Raw genomic sequence first — 26,719 nt, 5'->3', positions numbered from 1 at the left:
TGGGAGCCAGAGACGGAGAACAAGTTCCCTCTGCCCCTCCCTGTCTCCCACCAGCTTGTTTGCTCTTATAAACGTCTCCTCAAACACTGGTTTGAAAAACAGGAGGCGCATTAAAAGAAGAAGTATTCAACTGAAGGCTAAAGTGATCAGCAGAAAGGGTAGGAATGACACAATTTGATGCTTTTTAATAACTGCAGAGCTTCTTAAAAATAGAGGTATTTGGTGTTAGGCTTGTTTTATAGGAGATGACTGGTAGATCGAACAGAGCACAGAACTGTTTTCTCTTAAAACAAATTAAAATGAGGAAGAAACAACCTTAGGCAGGATGGCACAGTAGCCTTTAGCGTCTGACCTGGTCACTTCCTTCATGGTAGAATGTGAGTGCACGCTGTTTTAACTGTTGGGTTGCTGTATAACAGAGGTAGGTTCCACTAGTCACCTTCTAAGCTTTGTATTTAATACTGTGCCTGTCCTTTTTATTCATGTAGAGTTGAACATGGCAAAACTGAATTAAAATTTGAAATTGATTGAATGTATCTGTGCTGTTCTCTCTGTGTGTTGAACTCCCTGAGCGTGAACAGCCAGCCAAACTCAAGAGCCAGGAAGGTGAGCGTACTTGCTCCTTTAATGACTTCGAACATAGTGTTGAACTGACATCATTGGAGTGAAACTAGAAACACATAAAACTAAACTCTTAATGGATTGTCATATAATCAGCAGGTAGGTATATTTAGCCACTAACATAGGAGACTACAAGATAAGCATCCTGTAGATATACAATCTGATGTTAGTGCAAAGAACAATAAGCAGGTGGGCAAGTGTACACTTGTGTCATTAGCTCAGAAGCTACGACCGATAACTACTGCACTTCAAGAAGGTACAAAATAATGTCTCAAACAGCCTGTTACTAATGGTCTAATATACAAAGAACTGACTGAACTGGCAAACAACTGCATGGTGCATTACCGCCACCACTGATATGCAGTGTGGACAGGAATCGCGCTCAAAAACAAACTAAACCAACCTACTTCATATCCTTCCAAACTACCTTCTCTCACAAACTGAAACAGAGCCTGATAGATTTTATTCCCCAACTCCTTTTGCAATAACTTAATAAGATCTAATTTCACGTTAATGTTACCGAGACTTTGGACCAGTTGTCTCCTCTCTACTTTATACTTCCGACACTATAAAATAACATGCTCCAAAGTTTCCTCCTCTCCACAATAGTTACATGTCCTTGAATTATGTTTCCCTATAAAGAATAGTGTAGAATTCAATCCTGTATGTCCAAATCTCAGTCTTGACACCACCTCCTCCTCCTCCTCCTTCCTTGTGGCTCTCCTTACTCCCACCTTCCCCTCCTTTCTTCTTCCCACTGTTTCTGCCATCTACCAAAACTCACCGCCAGATCAACTATCCTATAATTAGTAGCTTCCTTTACTAACCCATCCACTGCTTCATCCCCCCTCACCCCATAGTGAGCTGGGAACCCATGCAAACACAGACAGACCCATCATGTATTCTGAAAAGAGTTTGCTGAATCTCTATTAAAATATCTGATCTACTTTCCGAATGACCGCTCTGTAGACTGACCAAGGCTGCTCTTAAATCTGAACAAATAATTGCGGCCTCAAATCTTCCACCCACGGAACCGCTAATAGAATTGCTATCATTTCTCCTGTAAACACAGATAATCATTAATCCTCTTCCCAAGTTCTACCATAATTACTGGTGCTAGCCCCACTTGACTGGCTGGATTCTTTGAAGCACACGCATATACTTGCAGATACCCACATTACTGTTCAATGTAACCCTGAACTGATGTTAGTCTAGACCGCCTGCCCCGTCCTTACTCTTCTGGTGCAATAAAGCAAAACCTACAGCTGCTTCAGGAAGTATCCATGAAGGGATTACAGGCCACGGCGCTTGTTGACAGATGTCTAACTGATCCAATTAAAGTTCCTTCTTTCTTCCCCCAACCACCCATCTGTTACGCCCCTCTGCAGCCCCTAATCTCCTCAATGTGTTCAGCTGGTGCTAACTGGCCACACCTAGTCAGGTGTGGATAAAAGCATACCTCAGGTAGGCTTCCCAGAAGCTCACTAGTCTTTGCCTTGGTGGCACCAGCCATTTTAGCCAACCTGCAATGCCATTTTAAGATAAAACCCTCTTCTCACTAACACTGTGGTATTCGTCTCCTTTTCTATGTTGTGGCTTTTAAGCAGGGTCGAAACATAAGAAAGGAGACGAATAGCACCAGCTGAACACATTGAGGAGATTAGGGGCTGCAGAGGAGCTGGTTGCGTAACACCTCCTCCCTCAAAAGGGTTCCTCTAGGACCCCTAAATTTTTAAAAAGCCCCTCTGGACCTTGATCCCTCAAACATAAGCTTGAGCCAAAGCACAAACGTAAGCACTTTATTACCAGCTCTAGCATAGAACTAAATACTCACATTTCTTTAGCTGGCATTTTTAAACAGGGACGCCCCTGCATGAGGATTTTGAAGTTACCACACTGAACGCACAAAAAGTAACATGTGACCAACAAAGGAGCACAACAGTCACCAACACAAAGGAGCGCAACAGTCACCAACACAAAGGAGCGCTACAGTCACCAACACAAAGGAGCGCAACAGTCACCAACACAAAGGAGCGCTACAGTCACCAACACAAAGGACCACTACAGTCACCAACACCAAGGAGCACAACAGTCACCAAAAGTAGCAACAAATAATCACAACCAACTGATCTGTTGTCTCCACCACACAAATGGTCACATACAAGTGGCCCTATACCACAACAAGTCACTTTAAACTCCACAGTTCAGTAAAGAAAGCATGCTAGTGACCAACCACAAACAGAGCTATGGCCACACAATGATTGCTCAAAAGTGATCTAACCAAAGTAGCCACATGCTCTGCCACAATAAAGGCCACAGCACAAAACACTCACTTTGAGGATGTCATTAGCATCCATCCACACTGACATTAGATGCACACACATGATGCCAACGTAAAAACGGCCTACCTGCCTCAGCTACAAGACCAGAATTAATGGTCTCAAACCTCCTGCCAAGTTTGGTGCCACTGATTTACTTTGTGCAACTACCAACCTAAAACGCTAAAATAAAACCCTAACTTTACCTACCTAGTCTTCAGTGGTGTACCACCAAACAACAAATGAAAACAACAACAAAGCAAAACAACAAACAAGTGCTGCGAAGGAAGAGCAGCACAGCTACCCAGCTGAAACACACTTACTAAAGGGACATTGCTCAGTCACAGTGAACACCTTCACTCACCCACTTAAAAGTAAAAAACTGATTTCAGTCCCAAAAAATGTCCAGACAATCCCGGACGAGCCCCCACTTATGTTACGACCCTGCTCAAAAGCCGCAACATAGAAAAGGAGACGAATACCAGAGCGTTAGTGAGAAGAGGTTTATCTTAAAATGGCATTGCAGGTTGGCTAAAATGGCTGGTGCCACCAAGGCAAAGACTAGTGAGCTTCTGGGAAGCCTACCTCAGGTATGCTTTTATCCACACCTGACTAGGTGTGGCCAGTTGGCACCAGCTGAACACATTGAGGAGATTAGGGGCTGCAGAGCAGCGCAACACCATCCAAAGCTCTTTAACTCCCTCCTGCCTTTCTCCCAGTAAGGTTTAAGTACTTCTAGTGCAGGGTGATCCTTCCCCTGACCCTGTAAGTTTTCCCAATAAGTCAATCTAAGCTGTTCCCTCCTCAACTCTAGTGGCATTTCCCCCATCTCCACCTGCAAGGCTACAGTAGGAGTTGTCTTAAATGCCCCTGTACAAAGTCTCAACACCTGATACTGAATAAAATCTAACTTCCGAAGAGTAGTGTCTGCTGCCAAATTACAGTGGGGCAAAAAAGTATTTAGTCAGCCACCGATTGTGCAAGTTCCCCCACTTAAAATGATGACAGAGGTCAGTAATTTGCACCAGAGGTACACTTCAACTGTGAGAGACAGAATGTGAAAAAAAAATCCATGAATTCACATGGTAGGATTTGTAAAGAATTTATTCGTAAATCAGGGTGGAAAATAAGTATTTGGTCAATAACAAAAATACAACTCAATACTTTGTAACATAACCTTTGTTGGCAATAACAGAGGTCAAACGTTTACTATAGGTCTTTACCAGGTTTGCACACACAGTAGCTGGTATTTTGGCCCATTCCTCCATGCAGATCTTCTCAAGAGCAGTGATGTTTTGGGGCTGTCGCCGAGCAACACGGACTTTCAACTCCCGCCACAGATTTTCTATGGGGTTGAGGTCTGGAGACTGGCTAGGCCACTCCAGGACTTTCAAATGCTTCTTACGGAGCCACTCCTTTTTTGCCCGGGCGGTGTGTTTTGGATCATTGTCATGTTGGAAGACCCAGCCTCGTTTCATCTTCAAAGTTCTCACTGATGGAAGGAGGTTTTGGCTCAAAATCTCACGATACTTGGCCCCATTCATTCTGTCCTTAACACGGATCAGTCGTCCTGTCCCCTTGGCAGAAAAACAGCCCCATAGCATGATGTTTCCACCCCCATGCTTCACAGTAGGTATGGTGTTCTTGGGATGCAACTCAGTATTCTTCTTCCTCCAAACACGACGAGTTGAGTTTATACCAAAAAGTTCTACTTTGGTTTCATCTGACCACATGACATTCTCCCAATCCTCTGCTGTATCATCCATGTGCTCTCTGGCAAACTTCAGACGGGCCTGGACATGCACTGGCTTCAGCAGCGGAACACGTCTGGCACTGCGGGATTTGATTCCCTGCCGTTGTAGTGTGTTACTGATGGTGACCTTTGTTACTTTGGTCCCAGCTCTCTGCAGGTCATTCACCAGGTCCCCCCGTGTGGTTCTGGGATCTTTGCTCACCGTTCTCATGATCATTTTGACCCCACGGGATGAGATCTTGCGTGGAGCCCCAGATCGAGGGAGATTATCAGTGGTCTTGTATGTCTTCCATTTTCTGATGATTGCTCCCACAGTTGATTTTTTCACACCAAGCTGCTTGCCTATTGTAGATTCACTCTTCCCAGTCTGGTGCAGGTCTACAATTCTTTTCCTGGTGTCCTTCGAAAGCTCTTTGGTCTTGGCCATGGCGGAGTTTGGAGTCTGACTGGTTGAGGCTGTGGACAGGTGTCTTTTATACAGATGATGAGGTCAAACAGGTGCCATTCATACAGGTAACGAGTGGGGGACAGAAAAGCTTCTTACAGAAGACGTTACAGGTCTGTGAGAGCCAGGGATTTTCCTTGTTTGAGGTGACCAAATACTTATTTTCCACCCTGATTTACGAATAAATTCTTTACAAATCCTACCATGTGAATTCATGGATTTTTTTTTCACATTCTGTCTCTCACAGTTGAAGTGTACCTCTGGTGCAAATTACTGACCTCTGTCATCATTTTAAGTGGGGGAACTTGCACAATCGGTGGCTGACTAAATACTTTTTTGCCCCACTGTATATGCCACACAACCATAATCTAACATTGACCTCACCAACCCAGTGTATATGGCCCTCGGGGATTCCCTATCCACTCCCCAATCCTTCCCAACCAAACACCTCAACATATTCAAAACTTTTTTATACTTACCCACCAATTCCTGAATGTGTGCACCCCAAGTTACCCTCTCATCAAACCACAAACCCAGAAACTTAAACTTCCTCACTCTTTCTAATTCTACACCATATAGGTTCAGCTTAACTTCTTCACTAACCCTCTTCCTTGTAAAAAACAAAACAAAACATTGTCTTAGTCTTATCAACTGAAAATTTGAATCCCCACCTATACCATCATTCTTCCACTTTACCAACTGCTTCCTGTAACTTCTTTACAACAAAACCAACATTCCTCCCTCTCCTCCATAAGGCTCCGTCATCAGCAAAAAGTGAACACCCCACCCTCTATGTCATTAAACACATCATTAATCATTATAGAAAATAACAAAGGACTCACTATGCTCCCCTGACGAGTCCCGTTCTCTACAGAAAACCTCTCTGAATAACTCTTTCCAATTCTCACTCATATTTGCCTACCCGTTAAAAAATCCAAAATCCATCCACCCCTTAATACCCAATTTACGGATTTTGATTAACAAACCTTCTCTCCACATCATATCATAAGCTTTCTCTATATCGAAAAACACTGCCACCACTCTTTATTTGATCCTTCCTAATTTCATGCTCCAAACACAATACTGGATCCATAGTACTTCTCCCTCTTCTAAATCCACTTTGATATTTAGATAATCCCTCTGCTTTCTACATAATACATTAATCTCTCATTAATCATTCTCTCCATAACTTTACAAATATGTGATGTTAAAGCTATCGGTCTATAATTACCTGGCTTGGTACCATCCCTCCCTGGCTTACGTATAGGCACCACCACAGCCTCTTTCCCACTTTGTGGCAGCTTCCCACCTTCCCAAACCCTATTATACAATCCCACTAACTTCTCTTTGACTGACTCACTAAGATGGTCTATCATAATATAGCACAGCTGATCTTTCCCTGGCTCTGATAACTTATATTTCCGGAGCACTCGGTGTAACTTAGTAAAAGGCATATTCACCAGATCATCCATATCCTGCACCATATCCAATAAATCTCTATTCTCTATAATTGTCCTTTTTTTCTTCTTCACTAACATTTCCTGAGCTATGGATTTTAACGAATGCTTTTGCCAACATGTTAGCCTTTTCTTCATCCTTTACTCCTGTCACCTCTTCGTCCTTCCAGACTGGATAACCATACTCCCCTTTTAAACCATTCATCCTACTAATCATAGCCCATATGCTGTGAATTTTTGTCTCCCTCCCCATTGAATTACAAAAACCCCTCCAAAAACCCCTCTTTGCATTCTTAATTGTTCTTCTTCTCTTGGCTTGTAACTGCTTAAATTCAACAAGATTCTGATAGCTAGGATTTCCCTTTAATTTCTTAAATATCATATTGCGATATTTAATCACCTTATCACACTCCTTCGTCCACCATGGCACAATCTTCCTTTTCCCACTACCCCCTGTTCTCTCGCTCGCTCTGCTCACCGCTTGTAAAATGGCTTTACAAATTGAATCCTTTAAATCGTCCACCCCTACATCCATATCAATCTTTTGAAATTCTTGTGCACTAATTACCCTAAATACATCCCGATTAGCCTCACTAAAGCACCTGTTTCTTAATGCTTAGCTTCACCTCAGTCATTATAGGATAATCATCACTCCTATTGTTGTCATAGCTGATTCAACCCCCGTTCTAACATTTACCCGAGTATACTGCCATCATTCAAACACACATAATTCTTCAAATCCAACAACTCCTCAATCACTTCCCCATTACGATCATTACCATAGCCCATAAAGAACTGTGAGCATTAAAGTCCCCACACCAGATTACTCTCCCCCTTAAATATGTATCCAGTTCCTCCACTTCTATTAATTTGCCACCTGGATTATAAAAGTTTACCACTCTAACGTTCCCAATTGCTCCCCAAATTTCCAATACTATATATTCTAACTGTCTACCAATAGCTACCACTCTATATTGAATCTCTCATTTCACAAATGTCACACAACCTCCCCCATTACCCTCCTTCCTTCCCTCCCAACCCCATCATATCCTTTGATAACAAAATCCAAATTAGGCTTCAGCCATGACTCCTGTACACAGATTATATGTGGTTTCCTTTTGCACTTAAAAAAAATCCTTTAAACTCTTGACTGCTTGCAATCAAACTTCTAGCATTCCACTTTAAAATAATCATATTGTCCTCTCCCCTGATCCTTCCGCTCCCCCTTCCCCTCCAAGTCTTTTATTAATGTTCTCCAAGATATGTCTTTAATACCGAAAAACCTCTCTGCCCCCTTCAATATTATTTTTATTTTCTCTGTCTTATGCTTCACTTGATCTGAACAGTTTATGACATATGCAATGAACAAAATCAACTTCTCTACTGTCAGACCGGGGTGAGTTCCATGCAACCCTGATTGAACTTTTCCCAGTCCATCTTTTCCCCTCTGAACCCTCCTGACTGCCTCAGTGTAACTTATGTTGTGAGTAACCTTGACCTGCCCAACCTCCACGGCCTTCTTCCTTACTTCACAGCCTCCAAAACTCACCCTATGCTGCCCCCCACAGTTACTGCATTTATCCTGAACATTATCTCCACACTCCTCAAATCTGTGCTCACCCCCACACTTGGGACACTTCTGCTTCCCCTTACAGACTACAGCAATGTGCCCATATCTCTGGCATTTATAGCACCGGTGGCACGAATACTCTCACAGGACAGCTCATGCACCCTATTTTAACCCTGTCTGGCATTACAGTACCTTCAAATTCCAACAAGACTGACAACTAACTACCAACCCTTTCCCCATTTCCCCAGTCTCTTTACTCTGCTGACCTCTCCTCCCTAAATACACCACTTTAATTTCTCTGCATCCTACCGGGATACCTGTAATCACCCATTTAATGTCCTTCTTGCTTGTACTGTCCTTTTGCAGATGCTTTCAGCACTCAACACCTTGTTTTTCTTTTCTTCTGACTTGACCACTACCAATAATTCCCTTAGCTAAAAAAAAAAACTCTCCAAACTTCTTTTCCAATTCTCTAGACACCACTATTGGGCTCAATTGCACTTCCTCATCCTCCCTCCTGAATTTCAAAATTATCTTAAATTCCTCCCTCACCATCTTCTTCCTCATGACCCTGGACTCTTTTGAGCTGTTCTCTTCCAAACTCCGTTTACTGGTCTGCAACCCAACCAAACTTGCCTCCTCTCCCCTGCTTCTCCCTCTTCCTTCCAGCAACCAGTGTCCATTCACCAAAATCCATTTCATCGTCCTCATCTACCAGAGACACCATTCCAGCCAGTCACACACCACTTTATGCCAAATGCCAAACTCTGTGATCCAAATCCGTAGTCCAAAGTCCAAAAATTCACTCAAACCGTATGGGATGTCCACTTTCAAATTTCCCGCACCTCCCCACCGCTACTCTCTCACAGTTCCTGGGCCGACAGTCAGGTGATGCTGGAATCTTGACCCACTGTTCCTGTCTATCCGGATGTCAAAATAAAAGCTTCACAATTTTCTGATGTATAACAATAGAAATACAATTTCCACTTATTTGTCTCATTAGCATATGAACATATTTAAAACAGAACGGTATCTATATATGATCTCGGACCTTGTCTGAGGTCTGAGGTTCAATATCAAGACAAACTGCCGTCTTGCTCTTTGCTGAGATGAGACAGCGGGCGTAGCTCCAATGAGGAGCTGGATGTGGCTTTCACTCTTTCAGAAAAACATGGAAAACAAAAATCTTTAATCTAACAGTTAAAGAAAAGTGTGTATGTCTCATTTGCGGGGCAACCGGTGTGGGACTGCACTTTTAGCAGTGATCTCGTATAGAAAACTATTCAGGTCCGCAGCTCGGAACTGTGGTAAAGGGACCTCTGGCTAATACGGTGGGTTCGTGTCAAGCTCATAGCTGAAAACTAGCTTTACTTTGTTGTCTGGGTCACTTTGCTAGCAGAGACAGAGAGAGGCGTTGAAAGGCTGCTCCAACAGAACTTATTGTTTCAGAGGAAAACACGAACACGGTGTACAGTCGAGTCTTAATAGCTTACTTACAGCTGGGCTCGTCAGGCTCTCTTCTTGGCTGCAGTGGTTATTATTATTATTATTATTATTATATTTACATGCTTCCAGCTCCCGTTTTTGCTCGGTGACAGCTCGTACTTTTCCACTCTCCGTTTTTTTGCACATAACGGGTATAGGGCTATGCCTGTAACACTCATTTAATATGCCTTCATATTAAATAATTTTTTGAATAATAATTTTTTTAAAAATATTTCTTCACGTCATTATGCGGCTGCAAGTAGAGGTGACATGGGCCGTGACATTGAGACACAGGCATTGAGCCTCTTACTGCATTTCGCTTGGGTTTCCGCCGGCGTGGAATTACCAGAAATAGAGAGGCCATAGCCGAACATATGAAACAGGAAAAGACCGTCGTGTAATCCATTTATTCCAACAAAGTAACTGTATTCGGAATACCACCTTTTTAAACGGTAACTGTAACAAAATACAGTTACTCGTATTTTAAATACGTAACGCTGGTACATGTATTCAATTACTCCCCAGCACTGGGGGCAACTGTGGCGACGGCAAAGCGGCACAAAGTGGAGAGACACTTCAGTGCACTTCATGCAAGCCTCCATGCTAACTACCCACCATCATGAGCCGGTCGACGAATTAAAGGCAGCTTTGGGCAACCAGAAGTCTTTTTTTTTTTTCAAGGCTGGTGAAAAGTCACAAAAGCAACTGAAGCTTCATTCAGAGCTGCAAAGAGATTTTGGAGGGCACAGTGATAATAATTGCAAACACTCTGTTCAAACACTTGAGAAGAATGGTCCTAATATCAATTACATAAATATGTGTAACTGGGGGCGAGCACAGTGGTGAGAAGAGTGTCAGCTATATCTGAGAACTTGACCAGGATCTGGTTAGTAGTTCAACATCCAGCACGATGAGTGGACAGCAGCAGTACATCGCAGATGATCATGTCTGTCAAATGGTGCTTGATGATTTCACACTGCTGCCCCTAAAGACAACAGAGGGAGTCGACATCTGCATGCAGTGAAGAGGTTCTTCATGGAGAACAAGCTACCATTAAAAAGCTGGTGTCGGAGACTACTCACGGGGTATGCACCATTCACCAGCAGGCGTCCTATTGGAGGAACTTTCAGCCGACCTGTTACTACACAGAGAGATCTGATGAGTGAGCAGGGGATGGGTGTGTGTCATTTTTTGTCACTTTTGGGTGAAATCAAGGAGTTCATGCAGTTCGTGCAGACCAAAGGGAAAGACATCTCAAGGACACTGAGTGGATGCTTGACCTTGCATTTTTAACTGATGTCATTGGGTCCTGATCCATTTGAATTGTCAAAAGGTAAGACAGTTGCTGACATGATAAGTACCATAAATGCATTGGAAGCTCAGAAGAACATTTTTCCGTACATTTACAGTCCTGCACTTTCCCTCCATGTAGTCAGTGCTGAATGATAGTGCTTCTTCATGGCAATGCTCCCATTTGGGGCCTCGACCCCAAGGATCGGGTCTGCCTGTTGGGCTTTTCTCTGTATCTATGAAGCGCCTTGAGGCGACATTTGTTGTGATTTGGCGCTATATAAATAAAATTGAATTGAATTGAATTGCCTGCACAAACAGCACAGTGTACACTGGAGGATTGCTGTGATTTATACATCGAGGAAACCAAACAACCTCTGGTGAAGCGGATGACACAACACAGAAGAGCCGCCTCGTCAGGCCAGGACTCTGCAGTCTTTTTACACCTACAGGCCAGTGGACACTCTTTCAATGATGAGGATGTAACATCCTGGACAGGGAGGAATGCTGGTTTGAGGGCGGAGTCAAGGAGGGAAAGACCATCTCTGAATCGAGGAGGGGCCTAAGGGTACATCTGTCACCATCTTACAATGCTGTGATTGCAGCCATTCAACTCTCTGTGAATGGGACTCATGGACATTGATCAGTGGTTGTTGATCAGTGGCTGTTGAGCAACAGTCATGGCAGTTTGCATATTAATGATCATGAAACTGTTTCCTCCATTTTTGGGAGTTTGAGAACAGATTTAGTGACTTTGAGGTACATGGAACATGTTTGTCATTTATTTAAATCCTTTGATGCAAGTGGAAATGAACTAGAACAAACTAAAATAATATGCAAAGATGTTAAAAATAACAAAAACTCTAAGATGTAATAATTTGTTAAAAATACAATAGATTTGGTGATCAGTACAAATGTTATAAAATTCATTTAAAATGTGTTCAATATTAAATAACTGATCATTTGTACAAACAAAAGGCTCTTTGCCCCCCTCCAAATGGGGTCTGCACAGCTAACGTAAATGCCAGGAGCTTAAGTTTACCTGAGTCACAATTCTGCTCAGTGGAGGACAAATGATAGGAGAAGGAAGAACATGGGTGGCACTGACCATGTGGGTCACCACACTGGGAAAGGATTGCACTGCCCCACAGTCACAAGTGTGTAACTCCACAAACTGTCTGTGTGAGTCAGGTTGGATCAAAATAGGAGAGCAGCTGTCTCAGTTTCATGAAGGCATTGTCTACATCTGATGCTCATGCAAAGCAACAGTGTGAAAACACCCATTTCTGCCTTCACACATGCTGATACAAACCAGCCTCACATGCTCACAATACTGCTCCTTAGAGAAGATGAGAATATCATCAAGGTATACAAACACAAAGAGACTGTAATACATATTGTTACTAGGGCCTGGAGGACTGCGGAAGCATTCGATATCTTAAAAACCATGATCAGGGATCCAACGCTTACAGTGCAAAATGAATGGAAGAATAGGTCAGGGCTAGTTCTTTAGCATGTTCACAGAGTTCATGATCAATTCTTAATCTCAGTGAAATGATCTTGACGCATCCTCAATCATCCAGGTTCTGTGAAATAGTTCCTCACGGGCCTCAGGCTCGTCCCTTTGAACAGGTCACCAAAGAGTGGGCAGGTTTGCAAACTCCAGATACAAACAGTGGTAGAGAGTGGGCAGGCAGGTACGTTACTGCATTGTCCTTCTCTTTACCGATCGGGGATTCAAACTCTTTGGACAGACTCAGAGACAGACTCTTAGGATGAGAGAGAGGACAAGAACGAAAACCCCAAACCTGACAATCAAACCATAACATGCTTGAATAAATTGACACATTCGATTCTTGTTTTCGTTTCCTATCAGCAATGATCATTAAAATCACATACAAATGAACTTCTTCATATCATTCAAATGTCTTGAGATCCACTAGTACAGAGCCAACGGTGGTGGCTCGCTGGAACACAGACTGTAGCTTCTAATATCTTAATACTTTTCATGCACTGTGCAGCCTCAAAGTCGAAACCAGTGTTCCTGTCTTAAGTCTGTAATAGTCACAGAGGACAGGGAGTTCTCCACAATGTTGGTACTTATAGTAACTGCAGGTAAGGCTTCTTGCAGTGTTCGTGAACCCGATGCTAAATGCAACTATGCTACATCCCCGTGCTTGCATTTTACAACAGCATGTACACAGTTTTAAAAATGATGGTGAGTCATTGTTTTGCCTTTTTTCCAGGAGATGGTAGTAAAGAGACAAATCTCTGCTATCTACACACTTTGTTGGGATAATTAAATGGAACTACTGAAAGTCTGCATATGTGATGTAGGAAGGTTCTGCAGCTCCCCCAGTGTTCCCTGCACAATTCTGCAGAGCATGTGATTTGATTTGCAAGATGAGTGCAGTGGGTGCTTTGCTGCTCATTGCAGGTGATGGCAGTGTCGGTCTCCAGGGATCTCACAGTGCGGGTGCTGGAAGACCCGAATACTGTCAAGCTTGCTGAGAGACAACGGGCACTGAAGAATGCCATCCAGAAAGGAGAACCCAAATGTCTGGGGGTGAGTTTGACCTCTATGTAGTTGTGTTTGTGTATGTGTGGATACAGAACGTCTGGATTTTGATTTCTCCCCCCCCCCCCCCCCCCCCCCCCCCATTGGTGAAGTTCTGGTGGCGGTTCCATCCTATTAAAAGGGAATCCTTTCTTTACATCTTCGCTAAGTGCTTGTTCACAGCGGTCATCTGATTGTTAGAGATGTCTCTGCAATGCTGTGGGGTCTTTACATTGCGATATGAAGTTATTACTTTGTTATTACTGGTGTACAAATGGAATTCAATGGAATTCAATGGAATTACCACCTCCTGCATCCTCATCCATGCATGTTCCTGCATCATAACTTCTGTCAGAGAGCTGTTTGATAGTAATCTGTGTGTGTGTGTGTGTGTGTGTGTGTGTGTGTGTGTGTGTGTGTGTGTGTGTGTGTGTGTGTGCGTGCACGCATCCCAGGTTAGTCAGGTGATGCTAGGACTGATGGTCATGTCCTACTCCATTCCTCTGCTCTTCACTGAGTTCACAGAGGTGGTCGCCCTGGGAGTTCCTTGGTGGAGCGGCCTGATGGTGAGTTTGTGTGTTTGTGTGTGTGTGTGTGCGTGTGGGGGTTAATGATATATTAATAAATGAATTTTCCTGCTCGCAGTTCATCGCAGCAGGAGGATTCGCAATATTCCTGGACAAACACTGCACCATGAAGATTGTGAGTCTCCTCTAAAACTTGAAACATTGTTTCAGCTAAGTTGAAAATAACTGAACAACATGATTTAGAAAAAGCTAAAATACTAAAGTAAAATGTCTTTGGGGGGGGTTTCAGCTGCAGCTGTGTCTCATGATAAGCACGGTGTCTGTTATGCTGTCAGTGGTGGCTGTGATCATCTACTCTGTGGACATGAACAAGAATCCTGAGGAGCCTTGTATGAAAACAGACAACAGATGTGACGAAAAGCACTACGAGACGGTTGGTCCTTAAAGTAGTCCGGGTGTCTTTCAGTACCCGTCATTCTGGATTTCTTTGTACTTAATTTGCACATTTTTGTTGTGTCTATCATTTTTGTGTCCCTGTAGTCTTTTTGTACACTCGTTTTTTTCTCTTTGTAGAGATTTTTGTGTTACTTTGTATTTATTTTGTTGTCTCCATCCCCATAATATATAACATATAATTAGAAATAAATTATTAAGATGAAGTGCTTCTACAGTATAGTTAGATCTATACGTAAACAAAGTCAATCCGTGCTCCGACCCACAGCTCCAACACACACTTCCCTCTTGTGCTCCTAATCTGTGACTCCGTCCAAGTGAAGAGAAACGCTCCCTGGTAACAAAACAAACACACATGTCGGCAAAGGTATCCACAACAAGTGTGGTTCAAAAACACAGAGGAACACGGCCATACTGACGAGGGTGAACTCAATAATCCAGCATTGACTGTAGCTCAGCCGCACGGCTAAACAGGACACTCATGGAGAAGCTGTGCAGCTGGTGATGGCTTGATGAGCTGCAGTTGCGGCTGCATGTTAAGCACTAAAAGCAGAAACTGAAATCTCTAATTTGCAGAAATATTTAAAGTGACAGCCTCAGTGCAGTTGGAGCGCTGAGTCTTCTTTGAGTTTCCACAAACATTCCAGGTTTTAAGCATTTTATTGGCCTTCTCTTGTACGACACCATGATTTGTACAATACTACACTGTACAAAGTGTGAGTGAGGGGTTTATGATGTGTGAGTGTCTCAAGAAAAGCAGCTGGTTAGTGTAGTGGTACGACTACACACCTTTGGAGCGGGAGTCGCACGTTCGATTCCCACCCAGTATCTAGGACGTGTCTATGCTAAAAAACCCTGGGATGGTGAGACTATGTCTGCAGCTGGAGCACAAGCGTTTCTGTGAGGGGCTGTGTTAGCGTGACCTTAGGGTTCCCACCAAGGCCCTTCTTCAGTGTTAGTGGGGGCCAGCTCTGTGGAGTGTTTTACTGAAACATCTCTGTCAGGACAGTGCTGACTACTGTATGAAATAGTGGTGATATTAAAAACAGATACAAGCCTGTGTTGGAAATCACTGTGTGAGAAAGATTCATGCAACAGCTGGCAGCTAACACAGTCCACTGTAGCCACAAACACAAAGAAAAAACAGATGTAAACACAGTCGAGGCACTCCTCCAACGTCCCTGCACGTGAGCTGATTTAAGATGGACTGGTGAGAACTGGAAAACTTCAGTGGGCAGTTATCTTGTTGGAGGACACAGACTATAGACAGTGTTTCTGATGGTATAGCAGTGCAACAGTGCATCTGTGTTTAGGTTTAGGTTAGGTAAGGACCAACGCATTCTGAACATCGAGGTTTTGGAGCAACAAATGCTGTCGTGCAGATGTTTGTTTGGGGTTTTTACAGATGATGCTTATTTAGCAGAACCCATTCTGCACATATCCAAGACACAGCTTCACTAGCCTGTCTGCAGACCACACACAGAAAACGTTTGGACCATTATGAAACAGGAAATATGATAAAGAATTTCAAAATAAGAATTTCCCACTTGTCTTCATACTCTTTTCAATAAAATATAGACTTAAAATAATTCATCATCCATGTTAATGATCCATCCAGACATTTATTCATTAGTTTCAGTAGATCGATGGAGGGATTACTTTGCTTGTATACAGCAAAAGCATCAGTAATGGCACCGAGCATGGATAAAACAGCATGGTGCAATAATTAATGCATTTGTGTGAAATGTACTTTTCACAACAGAGGCTGAGCCGGGGAGTGAAGTCGTCCCTCCTGGTCTTCACTCTGGCCCAGACAGTCATCGCCGCCATTCTCTGTGTCCTTCTCTTCAGGCAGAGGCGCAGCTTTGTATCGTACACTGTAAGTATCTAGCTCTCACACTCTTCATCCTCAAAGTGCACCTGGATCAAATCTGCAACAATGTCAGCTACAATACCCACCTCAACATTGTGTATGCTGCATGACGATCCTCTGCAGGATAAACAGGCTGGTTTGCTTCACTGGGTTTAAAGTACAGACCAGTGTGTGACTGGTGCACAGTGGCTGTGGGTTCATGGTCACACTGACTGAATCCCACCTTCACATCAACTTTATGCTTTGCACAAAAATAGAAATGCCCTCCAAAGAACTATTTGCTGTCTTACTTTGAGTTGGAGCTGTACTATTTACTTTTACTCGAGTAAATGAGTTGAATCAGTACTTCAACCTTTACTGGAGTATTTGTTAACAGTAGTATCTGTACTTTTGCCAACGCGGTTGTGATTTGGACAGATGTCTGAAACACTGACTCTCTTTCTTTTTCAGCCTCTCGGTGAAGCAGCTCCACCCACTTCAACACTGCTCACATCCCCCGACCTGAACTGATCAGTTATCCTTTGATTGATCATCTGTGTCCTGATGATTGAAAGTCTTGAATTTGTCTGACCCCTTACATCTACCACTTATTTACTCTGCTACCCGGCATGTTTACACGAGTGTGCCAGTTCTGTCACGGCCTTTTACACAGACACAACTGTTCAACACTGGATTCATGGTTCATGGACGGCAGTGCAGCCACGTGTGCAGGGAGGCGTTTTTATCCAAGACTAAAGACTTTTTATTCTGGTATTCTCCTCTAAGACATGTGTGGCACATGATGTCACATATGTGGAGCGTTCGGCTTTGTCCAGTCACATCTGCTGAATAGTTGCCCAAGTGGCCATTGTTTGTTAGTTGCCCCTTGGGGATAAATAAAGCCTTCTGATAGCAAACAGGCACCATATATATGCCCTGAAAGAAAAAATGTTTTTTGTATCTGAAGAATTTCATAGCTGAAAATCCTGATTTTGTAATCAAGAAAAGGTTCTGCAACTTTCAAATGACATAAACAAGAAACTTCACTAAAGAAAAACGTAGCTGCACCCAGTCAGAAACCAACCCTGACTTCCTCTTCACAGTCCAGTCCAGGTTTTTCAGGTTTAAACGTAGGTGTGGCACACAGGATACAATATCGTGTGCAGTGTTCAGACTATGTTTCAAATAAAAATGTTATTGTGATGAGATTGTGTTAAGAGTTGTTCGTGCCATCTTTGACAGTATTTTGTGTCAAATTTGAAAACGTCATAAATGAATAAACACATCAAACCCACTGTGTGAGACAAGAAGGCCCACTGTCAACAAATGAAGCACCTCTGTCGTCAGCTGTTAGCGTTCTCACTCGAGACTCACAGGTCTGTAAAGTGCTCTGAGTGGTCAAAGAGAGCAGAAAGTGTTCGATACTGAAGTAAATTTAACAACTTGCCCAGAGATTAAAGTGGAGTTTGAATAATGGGAGAACCCAAACGTGCAGGTTAGCTGCACAGGGGAAGGAGCCACATTGTGAATCCTGTTGTTTCTGTCACACCTTTTGAGCTCTCTCAGTTTCACTTTTGTTATTCACCTTCATCTCTGTGGAGACAGACTTTACAGCATCATCGTTTCAGTATTTGTTCGTTTGGTCGAGTTTGTTGATACAGCTTGGTTGATGAGGGTGTCGTCTGGGTTAGACTGACGCAGGGCCAACAGATGTTTTCAAACCTGTGTGCAGCAGAGGGGCACTTACACAGTGGTTTGTGAAGGACAGCTACTCTGTTAACCATTTTATCTTGCTGTATATACTGCAAATCTGCAGTGCTGGCATTTCCTGTTCTATTAAAAATGACCAACCTGCAGGCCTTTGTGACTAAAGAACAAGCAGCTCTTTCTACAGTGAGAATTAAAGTTTATAAGATGACAAAAAGACATCAAAAACATGATGAGGGCACTTACAGGCCTCCTGCTGCCATCTTCAGGACAAAACTAAAGCATTTTAGAATAAAATTTGCTGTATTTATATTTTTGTTTGGTTTTTATTGCCTGGAGCTGTTAGGAAGAATATCCATTCTTTACTGGGTTCTTAACAGTAGTCTATAGTAGTAATCAGTGAAAGACTAGAACCAAACTTTAGATTACAAGACAAAAAAGTGACTCCATATCTGTTAGGTTTATATTGTGGATTGTCATTAATGCTTAGAAATAGAACCAGATTTTTTAGAGGTGTATAATCGATTGCATATTGATAGGATGTCTGATCCTTAACAGTCTGCAAAGACTGTGCCTCCCTCTGTTATACGTGCACATCCTGGGGTCATGAGAGAGTTCGTAGCTTGTTTTATGGTAAACACATCCATGTCTGTTTGGGTATAAGTGCCTTTTGTTTAGATGAACTGCTGGACTTCCAGGACAGCAGATTTAGGAGAGTTGTTCACAGGGTCACATCTTGACCACACACACACGTAGTAAGATATGTTAATGAACCTGTGCATAGTCATGTCACCTCAATAAAGAGCAGTGCTACGAGGGAGCAGACGAGCGCGACTGGGGTGAGCGACAGGAACACGCTTGTCAGCTCTCTCCCTCGTGCACGAGTAACACAAAGGACTTTGGTGGCGTCTTGCTTTAGTAAAATTGTTCCAGCGAGGAGTTTGTGCTCGACAGACGCATCAATATTTGTCACAAAGCTAAAGAAAGGAGGCCTGACTGCCCGTGAGAGCTTCATTTGTAGTTTATTTTGGGTGCCAGTATGTATGCTTAAGTATCCACACATTGATCAAACCTCCACAGCAAAGGAAAAAACTAATCTGATGCTCAGCATTACAAGAAGTCCTCAGGATAACAGTCAGCAGTCTCTGGGAGGACGAGCACTTCAGAAGGTTGACAGACCAAGACTCTAACCCAGCTGGCTGTGTGGTCAGGCGGAGCCGTCCAGAACCATCCACACCGGCTGTAGGTGGTGTGATCCCTTGCTGCTCCACTCTGCAAGCCAAAGTATTTCTGGGCAAAACTCTGAACTCCACGTTGTTCTCAGATGTGTTCACTGCAGTGTGAAGGTCACATGGAAAGCACTTTTCATACAACACAAGTGCTTGTGTGACCAAGTGGTCGGCGAGGCTATTTATTATAAAAATTAAATTTAAAACAAGTGTAATACAATGACACCACCACCTAGGGGAATTTCACCCCCAGGAAATAAAATGGTTTGGGAATAAAATTCCCAACAACATTTGCACAGGTTCAGGGATGCACACTGAGGCCGGCTCAAACATTAAGTTTTATTTATTAATATAAAATAAGATAAAACAACAATGACAGCACTGAATGTAGTGTCATCTAAAACGGTGTCCCATATTACAATAAAAATAAAACAGACAACTGGACTTACCAGCAGCGGTGGACCAAAGAGAAAACCACACAAAAACCCCTCTGTAGTCTATTCACCCGGTGCTGTACAACGAAGTGTGGAAAACGACCCGCCACCTGAGGTCCCACGGTCGCTGGTACACCGTCAGTTCGCTGAAATAAAAGCACAAGCATATTAAAAGGATAAAACATGGGACGCCAAATAACAGGCTCTCTATACAACTCCAAAAAGAAGAAAAACTGAAGTCTTTAATAAAACAAACAGAACAGATTGGAAACACTTGCACTCTGCGAGCCAGCCCACAGCTGGTGCTGCTTCCGATTGTCCGCAGCCCCACTCAGTCTCGTGCAGCAACCGGGGAGGGGGGTACCAGTTCTGCAATACCGGAGGAGGCGGAGGCGCTATGCTGCACGGTGGACGTAGTTCAAACGCTTCTGCCGGCTGGAGTCAAGAAAAGCGGCCGCGCTACAACGAGCCGCAGAAATATTACTAGTTTCACTACTTCTGAGAGAAATCAAAGGAAGCCGACCTGCAGCTGTCACACGAGCCGCCTCGGTAAACCCACCTATAGGCCAGCAGTTACTGCTGCGTTGCGCCAGAAGCTCGGGAGGAACGAACCAACAAGAACCGGCTTCCCTTTATACAGACAGACACCAGCCTGTGATCAATATGCAGGTGGGCTCCTGATCACCCAATCACGTGATACAAGGAGAAGGTGAAGCGAGCAAACAACCAAGAGAGAGAGACACGCAGCCCATCCGGCCACACTCGTATGAATGAGTGAATGAGTGATGTTGCATGAAGTGATTAAAGTGCTCTGGTCAGTGCTGTATTAGAACCAGCGTGTTCCCACTGAAGGATTTTGGATGTCCTGCCAACAGATATCACTGAACACGTCCACGACCCTTTCTGTGGTATTTTACTGCCATGTGGCAAAATGTGTGTTACATGTTAAAGCCTGTTACCTTTCCAGACAAATAACATAAATGCTGCCATTCCTATCATAAGCTACTGAAATGTTCCCATGAAATCATGTCAGTTTATTTTGAGAAAAATCGTTTTTCCACCTAACTGGGGAAGTTAGGTGGAAAAACACCTAACAACTCACCTGGAAGAACCAGATGAATAACAGCTCACCTGGTTCTTCCTGCTCTCAAACAGACTCTCTGCTGTCTCTCTCTCCTTACTCCTCCTTTGCACTGACAATCACACACTAATTGTTTGAACTAGAGAATCACATCAAATTATTTGCTATTATAATTGCAGATAATTGCTGCTGTGATGAAATCTAGGGGTGTCCGGGCACCCCTCCAAAAAGGTCTAAACTGGCCTATTGGGCCACAACCAGTTTGTGGCTGAGCAGAAAGAGAAGAGAGAAAAGGAGAGCATGAGAACGAAACACAAGAACAAACAGCGGCACATACTTCCCTTTGCTCGTTCCTGTTTCTTTAAACTGTTTTATTAAACTGTGTCAGCTGCCAGAGGTTTTTACAGTGTTCCTGTGAGGGCTGCTGCACCATCCTGTAAATATTCTCTAAATACACCCTGACATGACCACTATGAGAGAGAACAGACTGTTCACCTGCACAGGTGAACAACGGCAACAAACAACCGCAGCTCAGTCCGTGTGCAGTAGCGTACTGTGTTGTACTATAGAGTACAGGAGTACTGCGATGTACAGTAGAGTACTGTGACGTGTAATAGAGTAGTGTTGTACTGTCGGGTGCATAAGACTGTTGCATGCAGCTGCACACTCGGCCCAGCAGGGGGCAGACGTCCTTCATCATTCATACGGACTTTTTCCACATCCTGTCGGAAAAACTTGGGACTGTGTACTTGTAGCTTGATGTAGTTACTTTGTAGTTCTTCGGAGTGGACAGGGTGATTAAGAAGCAGTGCTCACGGAAGCGTTTTTGGCGGGCTTTGTGCTTTCGGTTTAGGGGAGACGGAGTTTGAGACTCTACCGGAGACCATGCAGGAACTCCGGGACACCCTGGCTGACTTGGCCGAGCAGGGCACGACCTACCTGGGCAGGCTGGTCGGAGAACAGACGCTGCTGTCGGTGCAGAAGGTGAGAAACGGAAGTAGTCCGGTTTCCAGTGTTGAACTTGCACACGATCAGGTTTTATTAGCCCTGATTAGAAATGATAATAATAACCAGTTTAGGTTCAGAGAGGGGAGCTGTTCGCTGTCACATCAGTGAACTTTGTCACTGTTGTCTGAAACAAACCCGCCTCTGCAGGCTTTCTCTCAGGTCCTCGCTGTGGGCGCGGGCAGTGTGGCCGCTGCTTTCAATGTCCTGCTGCGCTACGTCTCACAGGTCCTGCAGGCCTCCGGGATCCAAGGTGAGCATCGTTTGTTTCAACACAAGTTCAAATGTAGCAGGAGTGCGTGCTGCCACCTGGTGGTGCCATCAAAGCCAGACTGTGGGCAAAGAGCCTTGTTTTTCCTTGACTCTTCTTTTGCATAAAAATGTTTGTAGGTTTTTAACCTGCCAATAATAAAGTTTTAATCAGAGATCCACGGACCCTTTGACCTGTGGATGGATCAGCTGACTTTATTAGAATCGAGTTTGCTTCATATAGAGGCGAGAATCTCAATATGAGCGGCTCCGTACAAGAACCGGTTCTTCCCAGTAGTTTAACTCCTTGGCTTGTTATTCTGGCTGCTTATTGATCCTGGTCATTGGTTCTCCAATGATGATCTCAGTTGGTGTGCAGCAGGAGGAAGATAACAGCTCCGTCTGCAGCGTGAGCATGGATGTTACTTTTATTATTATTGAGGACGAGAGCGTGATGGTAACGTGTAACCTGGACAAACAGCTGCATCATGCTGCTAACAGACAGCATGCTAACACCATGTTTGCTCTGTGCTCAGACCTGAATGTGAGACACAGATCACACGTGTGTGTCCTCAAACCAGCAGCTGGCTTTGTGTTGTTAAATGAGACGGTGAGTTTCAGGTCATTGTGTTGTACTTCAGGAAAAGAGTGACATTAGTGTAACTTTGTAGAGTAATAACTCAACAAGGAAACCCTTTCAGCACAAACATTTGACCACACAGCGTGTAGTTAATGATGTGATGTCTTTGGTGCTGTTAGAGAGGGTGGAGCCTCTCACAGCAGAGCCAATCAGAGCCCAGTGATAGCTCCACAGTGGAAATGAGCAGTTTTGTATGAAATGTAATTTCTGGTGCTTTTTCCACAGTCAGCCTTCCTACCAACAAAGTGACCCCAGAGGGCCTGATCTTCGTCCTTCAGTGGGTCCTCGCAGCTCTCATCTGCTACTGGCTGATTTCTCTTGCCTTCCGATTGGTTGCCTCCACTCTGATGTGCGCCCTGTGGTTTCTGAAAGTCGGAGTCGCTTTGACCTGTTTTGTGCTCATCCTGAGCGACTACGGCGTGGGCACGGAGGTGATGGCCGTCCGACTGGCTGTCCTGCTGTGTGTCTGCGTGCTGCTGGACATCGGGACTCGGGGAAGTTCCAGCGCGGCGAATCAAACCGCTCGCCTCGAGGAGCAGGTGAAGATCCTGGAGAGACGGCTGAGGGAGATGGAGCGGTGGACGAGGACAGAAGACTGACGGAGATCTGCTGACATCCAAGTCAAACGACAGTCGCTCGAGGATCTCTGCGTGTCTGTTCTTCAAATTCACAGGAAGCACAAACAGACTGCTGAGCAGATCGAACTCGTCGACAAGTTGAATGGATGCAGCTCCTCCCAGATACGCCCACATGGATGAAGCTTAATGAAAAACACTTTCTCCTCTTCCACCATCCCTCTCCCTAAACACAGTGCTCTCCCAGAGCCAACGCCTCTCCACCTTCTGTTAGATTTGCCCTGCGAGCAGCAGCTGGTGGAGGAGCTCCGGCGCTCGTTACACCAGCAGCTGGTGGAGGAGCTCCGGCGCTCGTTACACCAGCAGCTGGTGGAGGAGCTCCGGCGCTCGTTACACCAGCAGCTGGTGGAGGAGCTCCGGCGCTCGTTACACCAGCAGCTGCATCGACTGGCTCCTCTGTGTGCTCCTGTCAGGTCACAGCGACGTCACAAAGAGCTTCACAGGTTTTCGTGCTGCACTTCAGCTGCAGTGAATCAGCAGGAGGTGCAGGACAAACTGACAGATCGATCAGCTGATGAACTGCTGATCTCAGGCCTGTTTTCAGTCATTTCACTAATAAACAACTTTTCAAAAACACGCGCTCCTTTTTCTTTTTACCGAGTAAAAAAACAGGTTTGAGCATGGCGTCGTGTCACAGTCTCTCGCTCAGTGTCGGTCCTGGTTGGACTGCTGCATGTCTACTTGAACTTTAACTATATTTAAAAATGGGGATGTTGAACCTGCAGCTTTAACAAGGAAACAGATGAAGGTGATAAACGGTGCTGGACTGATGCAGATGTAAGGTCTGCTGCTGAGTCTCCCAGCTCAAATCCAAGCTGTGCAGGTAGCGTGGACAGGACGTCTGATCTGCTGCAGGACTACAGTCTGTCATTTGTATTCATCTTTTAATCAGCGTAGGCTCTTCTGACTCATTTGCTCAGGAGCAGATGGGACCTGCACCTCTTGACTGTCTCACAGACAACATTCACGTACTGAGTTTTTCCTCCACGTCACAAATGCTCCACAGTTCTTGTGATGGGAAGAAGTAAATAATCAGTAAACAGCTCCAGTTGTTTTGTAGCTTCATCACAAACGTGGAAATGTTGTAATCAAAGCAAACAATGATAAATGCTGCAGGACAGGTGTGGCTCAGTCACACTGCCGTCTTTGACATGAGAATAAACTCGTTGGTTACAGACGTGGAACAAACGGCTTAAATAAGCAGACTCAGATATATTTTGGGTCCAAGCCAGGGGTGATTTGATTCATTTTTGGAGGTGCTTCAGCACCCCCAAAACTGAATCAAATCACCCCCAAAGATTTCTTACTTTTTTTGACAATATTTGCTGTTTGTGTGAAACACTACTAAAAATATAAAAAGCATTCAGTACTTGGTTGAGACGTAACATTTTAACAACAAAAGTATAGATACCCCCCCTCCCATAATGGTTTGTTCCAGCTCGCCTCTCCCCTACTCTGGCTCTAGCGCCGTTGCTGCCAGAGCGATGGTGGCTCAGCTGAGCGGAGGTGTAAGTGTCTGTCTTAAAACAGGACATACTAGCTACATTTAACCTCCAGTTACTCTTTATATAGTTGGTAGGAGTCAGACCATGAAAACATTACATTCAGGTAAAAGTGTAAAATCAAATGATCTGTCAATCAAGAATAATGTTGGATCAGTGTTTCAGTGTTTATATCTTTTATGTGGTTTGGTTATTTGCCTTTTGGTTGAAAGTACACTGAGAAGACTTTTTGTTAGTGATCTTAATATAATTTTTTTCATATTAATGTAATTTTTCATCTAATTGAATCTATTTGTGTATGATTGTCAGTCCAAAGAGGGAGAGAGGAAAGAGGGAATGTGAGGAGAAAGTACAAGGTCAGGAAGAAGCAGGTAAGAAAACAGACAGGGAACAGTGACAGGCAGAAACTGTTAAACTGACAAAGAAAAAACCTGATTTTACTCACAATCTGGAAGTTGTGTCCTCCCTATATTAAAGCTGCTGTCCAGAATCTGCTAAACAAACTGGGTTGAAACACTTTGACCCTCTTTAACAACATCCCAACATAACATTATCATTGATCAGGGAGATTAAAATTATGATATATTTTTATGTGGTTCAGCCACAACTCTACTGAAACCTCAGCCAGTAACAGGTCGGCCAATGTTTGGACTGTCCAGTTGTCTGTATGACTGCCGCAGTACGTACATCACATTTGCACACTGTCAGTGCCAAACAGCCTGGTGGAGTGAGGAGCTGTAAAGAGAAGCAGATGCTCTGTTTCTACACATGTTTTAAGCTTGTTTCAAAGATTCTGTACTGCAGCTTTAAATGTTTTCCAAAAGCACACAGACACTTATCAGTGTTTCTCACACTTTTTACAGTGTGGACCACCTGATAAAATGTCAAGCTCTCCCAAGGACCACTATGAAATCTTACAACACAAAATTATTATTATTAAATTAGTAAAATTAGTGTCTGCAGTAAAGATTTTTTCATACATTGTATACAGTCTACCACAGGCAAAGTTGCCTCCATTTTTATATATATATTTATATTTATTTATATATTAATTAATATATATATATATACTAATATTTTGTAATAATTTATTCTGTTTTGGGAGTGTTTTTTATGTATCTGTATTATATTAAACACACACATTAAAAGTGAATCTCTGTCCAAAAAATGCACTGTTTACTTTTCACTCACTATGAGCATCATTCATTATTCTCCCAGTAATTAAGGTTAGGATATGTATTTTTTTTTATTCCAGTCCATTCTTCTTTAGCAGCGTTTAAATAACATTTATCAGATTTGATGGTTTTATTACAGACTTTAAAAAAGTGTTTTGCTTTTCCTTCACAAATGTGGGATTAAATTGTGTTAAAATGTACAAAACAGTGATGTCATGTTTTGTGACCCAGGCACAGAGAGACGTGATGAATTTAAGAATCGTACGATTTAATAAAGAAATTTGCAGACTTGCACAGAGATGGTAAAATTATGATGACTGATAACGGAGATGAAGACAGCAGACGACGAGGACAGGGAGGAACAGGGACTGACAGAGACAGGTTTATCTTGGCTGGCTGGGCAGCTCTCTGGGTGCTCAGCACCCCCAAAGCTCTGATCCTAGAATCGGCCCTGGTCCAAGCAGTCCCTGCTGGAGAGTCGGGGACAGTCGTCCTCCATGAGGGTGGGGTTGTCCTGGCAGTGATGAAGCAGAGACCTGGTGGAGTAGGCTGGGTAGCCTGGCCTGTGATGGAGTGCTGGGTGGGGAGCGTGCCCCTTCCTCCACCGCTGAGCACGTGCTTCGCGGTGCTGCGAGGTCGGTCAGCTGTGACATGTTCATGCATCAGCAGGTCACAGGGTCGCTGCACGTTCTTCACAGGAGACTGCTCTGATCACTCAGGCCTCCATCACAGAC

General features: G+C 43.8%; 2 protein-coding genes and 1 long non-coding RNA gene across 5 annotated transcripts; 2 read left to right on the top strand and 1 right to left on the bottom strand.

Moving 5' to 3' along the window:
• Positions 1 to 8: 8 nt before the first annotated feature.
• tmem176 (transmembrane protein 176) lies at positions 9 to 17,532 on the top strand. Its single transcript, XM_085164071.1, has 7 exons — positions 9 to 158; positions 13,377 to 13,505; positions 13,952 to 14,062; positions 14,142 to 14,198; positions 14,313 to 14,456; positions 16,239 to 16,355; positions 16,800 to 17,532. The coding sequence occupies exons 2-7, from the start codon at positions 13,380 to 13,382 to the stop codon at positions 16,857 to 16,859; spliced, it is 615 nt and encodes a 204-aa protein (XP_085020197.1). The 5' UTR covers positions 9 to 158; positions 13,377 to 13,379; the 3' UTR covers positions 16,860 to 17,532.
• An 890-nt stretch (positions 17,533 to 18,422) lies between these two features.
• LOC146517637 (uncharacterized) lies at positions 18,423 to 21,396 on the bottom strand. Of its 2 annotated transcripts, none has more exons than XR_014874725.1 (4): positions 20,258 to 21,396; positions 19,977 to 20,157; positions 19,714 to 19,844; positions 18,423 to 19,368 (listed from the first exon to the last, which is right to left on the bottom strand). It is a non-coding gene; the product is annotated as an uncharacterized LOC146517637 (long non-coding RNA). The 2 variants fall into 2 exon arrangements; XR_014874726.1 differs by having other exon boundaries at positions 18,423 to 19,307.
• Positions 21,397 to 21,490: 94 nt separating this feature from the next.
• Positions 21,491 to 24,604, top strand: tmem109 (transmembrane protein 109). Of its 2 annotated transcripts, none has more exons than XM_085164075.1 (3): positions 21,491 to 21,763; positions 21,947 to 22,037; positions 22,899 to 24,604. In XM_085164075.1, the coding sequence occupies exons 1-3, from the start codon at positions 21,665 to 21,667 to the stop codon at positions 23,270 to 23,272; spliced, it is 564 nt and encodes a 187-aa protein (XP_085020201.1). In that variant the 5' UTR covers positions 21,491 to 21,664; the 3' UTR covers positions 23,273 to 24,604. The 2 variants fall into 2 exon arrangements, with proteins under 2 accessions (XP_085020201.1, XP_085020200.1); XM_085164074.1 differs by having other exon boundaries at positions 21,495 to 21,763; positions 21,935 to 22,037.
• Positions 24,605 to 26,719: the final 2,115 nt, after the last annotated feature.

Source organism: Neolamprologus multifasciatus, chromosome 6 (genome assembly GCF_963576455.1).
Source record: "Neolamprologus multifasciatus chromosome 6, fNeoMul1.2, whole genome shotgun sequence".
NCBI classification, from domain to species: Eukaryota; Metazoa; Chordata; class Actinopteri; order Cichliformes; family Cichlidae; genus Neolamprologus; species Neolamprologus multifasciatus.
The sequence above is the reverse complement of the archived record's forward strand: the minus strand, read 5'-3'. Positions and strand labels throughout refer to the sequence as shown.

Excerpts from the sequence above, each read along its gene's own strand:
- tmem109 (XM_085164074.1), top strand. The coding sequence starts at position 21,665 with ATGCAGGAACTCCGGGACACCCTGGCTGACTTGGCCGAGCAGGGCACG. Across the intron at positions 21,764-21,934 it reads CGCTGCTGTCGGTGCAGAAG|GCTTTCTCTCAGGTCCTCGC; the intron begins GTGAGAAACGGA and ends CCGCCTCTGCAG. Across the intron at positions 22,038-22,898 it reads GCAGGCCTCCGGGATCCAAG|TCAGCCTTCCTACCAACAAA; the intron begins GTGAGCATCGTT and ends CTTTTTCCACAG.
- tmem176 (XM_085164071.1), top strand. The coding sequence starts at position 13,380 with ATGGCAGTGTCGGTCTCCAGGGATCTCACAGTGCGGGTGCTGGAAGAC. Across the intron at positions 14,457-16,238 it reads ACGAAAAGCACTACGAGACG|AGGCTGAGCCGGGGAGTGAA; the intron begins GTTGGTCCTTAA and ends TTTTCACAACAG. Across the intron at positions 16,356-16,799 it reads GCAGCTTTGTATCGTACACT|CCTCTCGGTGAAGCAGCTCC; the intron begins GTAAGTATCTAG and ends TTTCTTTTTCAG.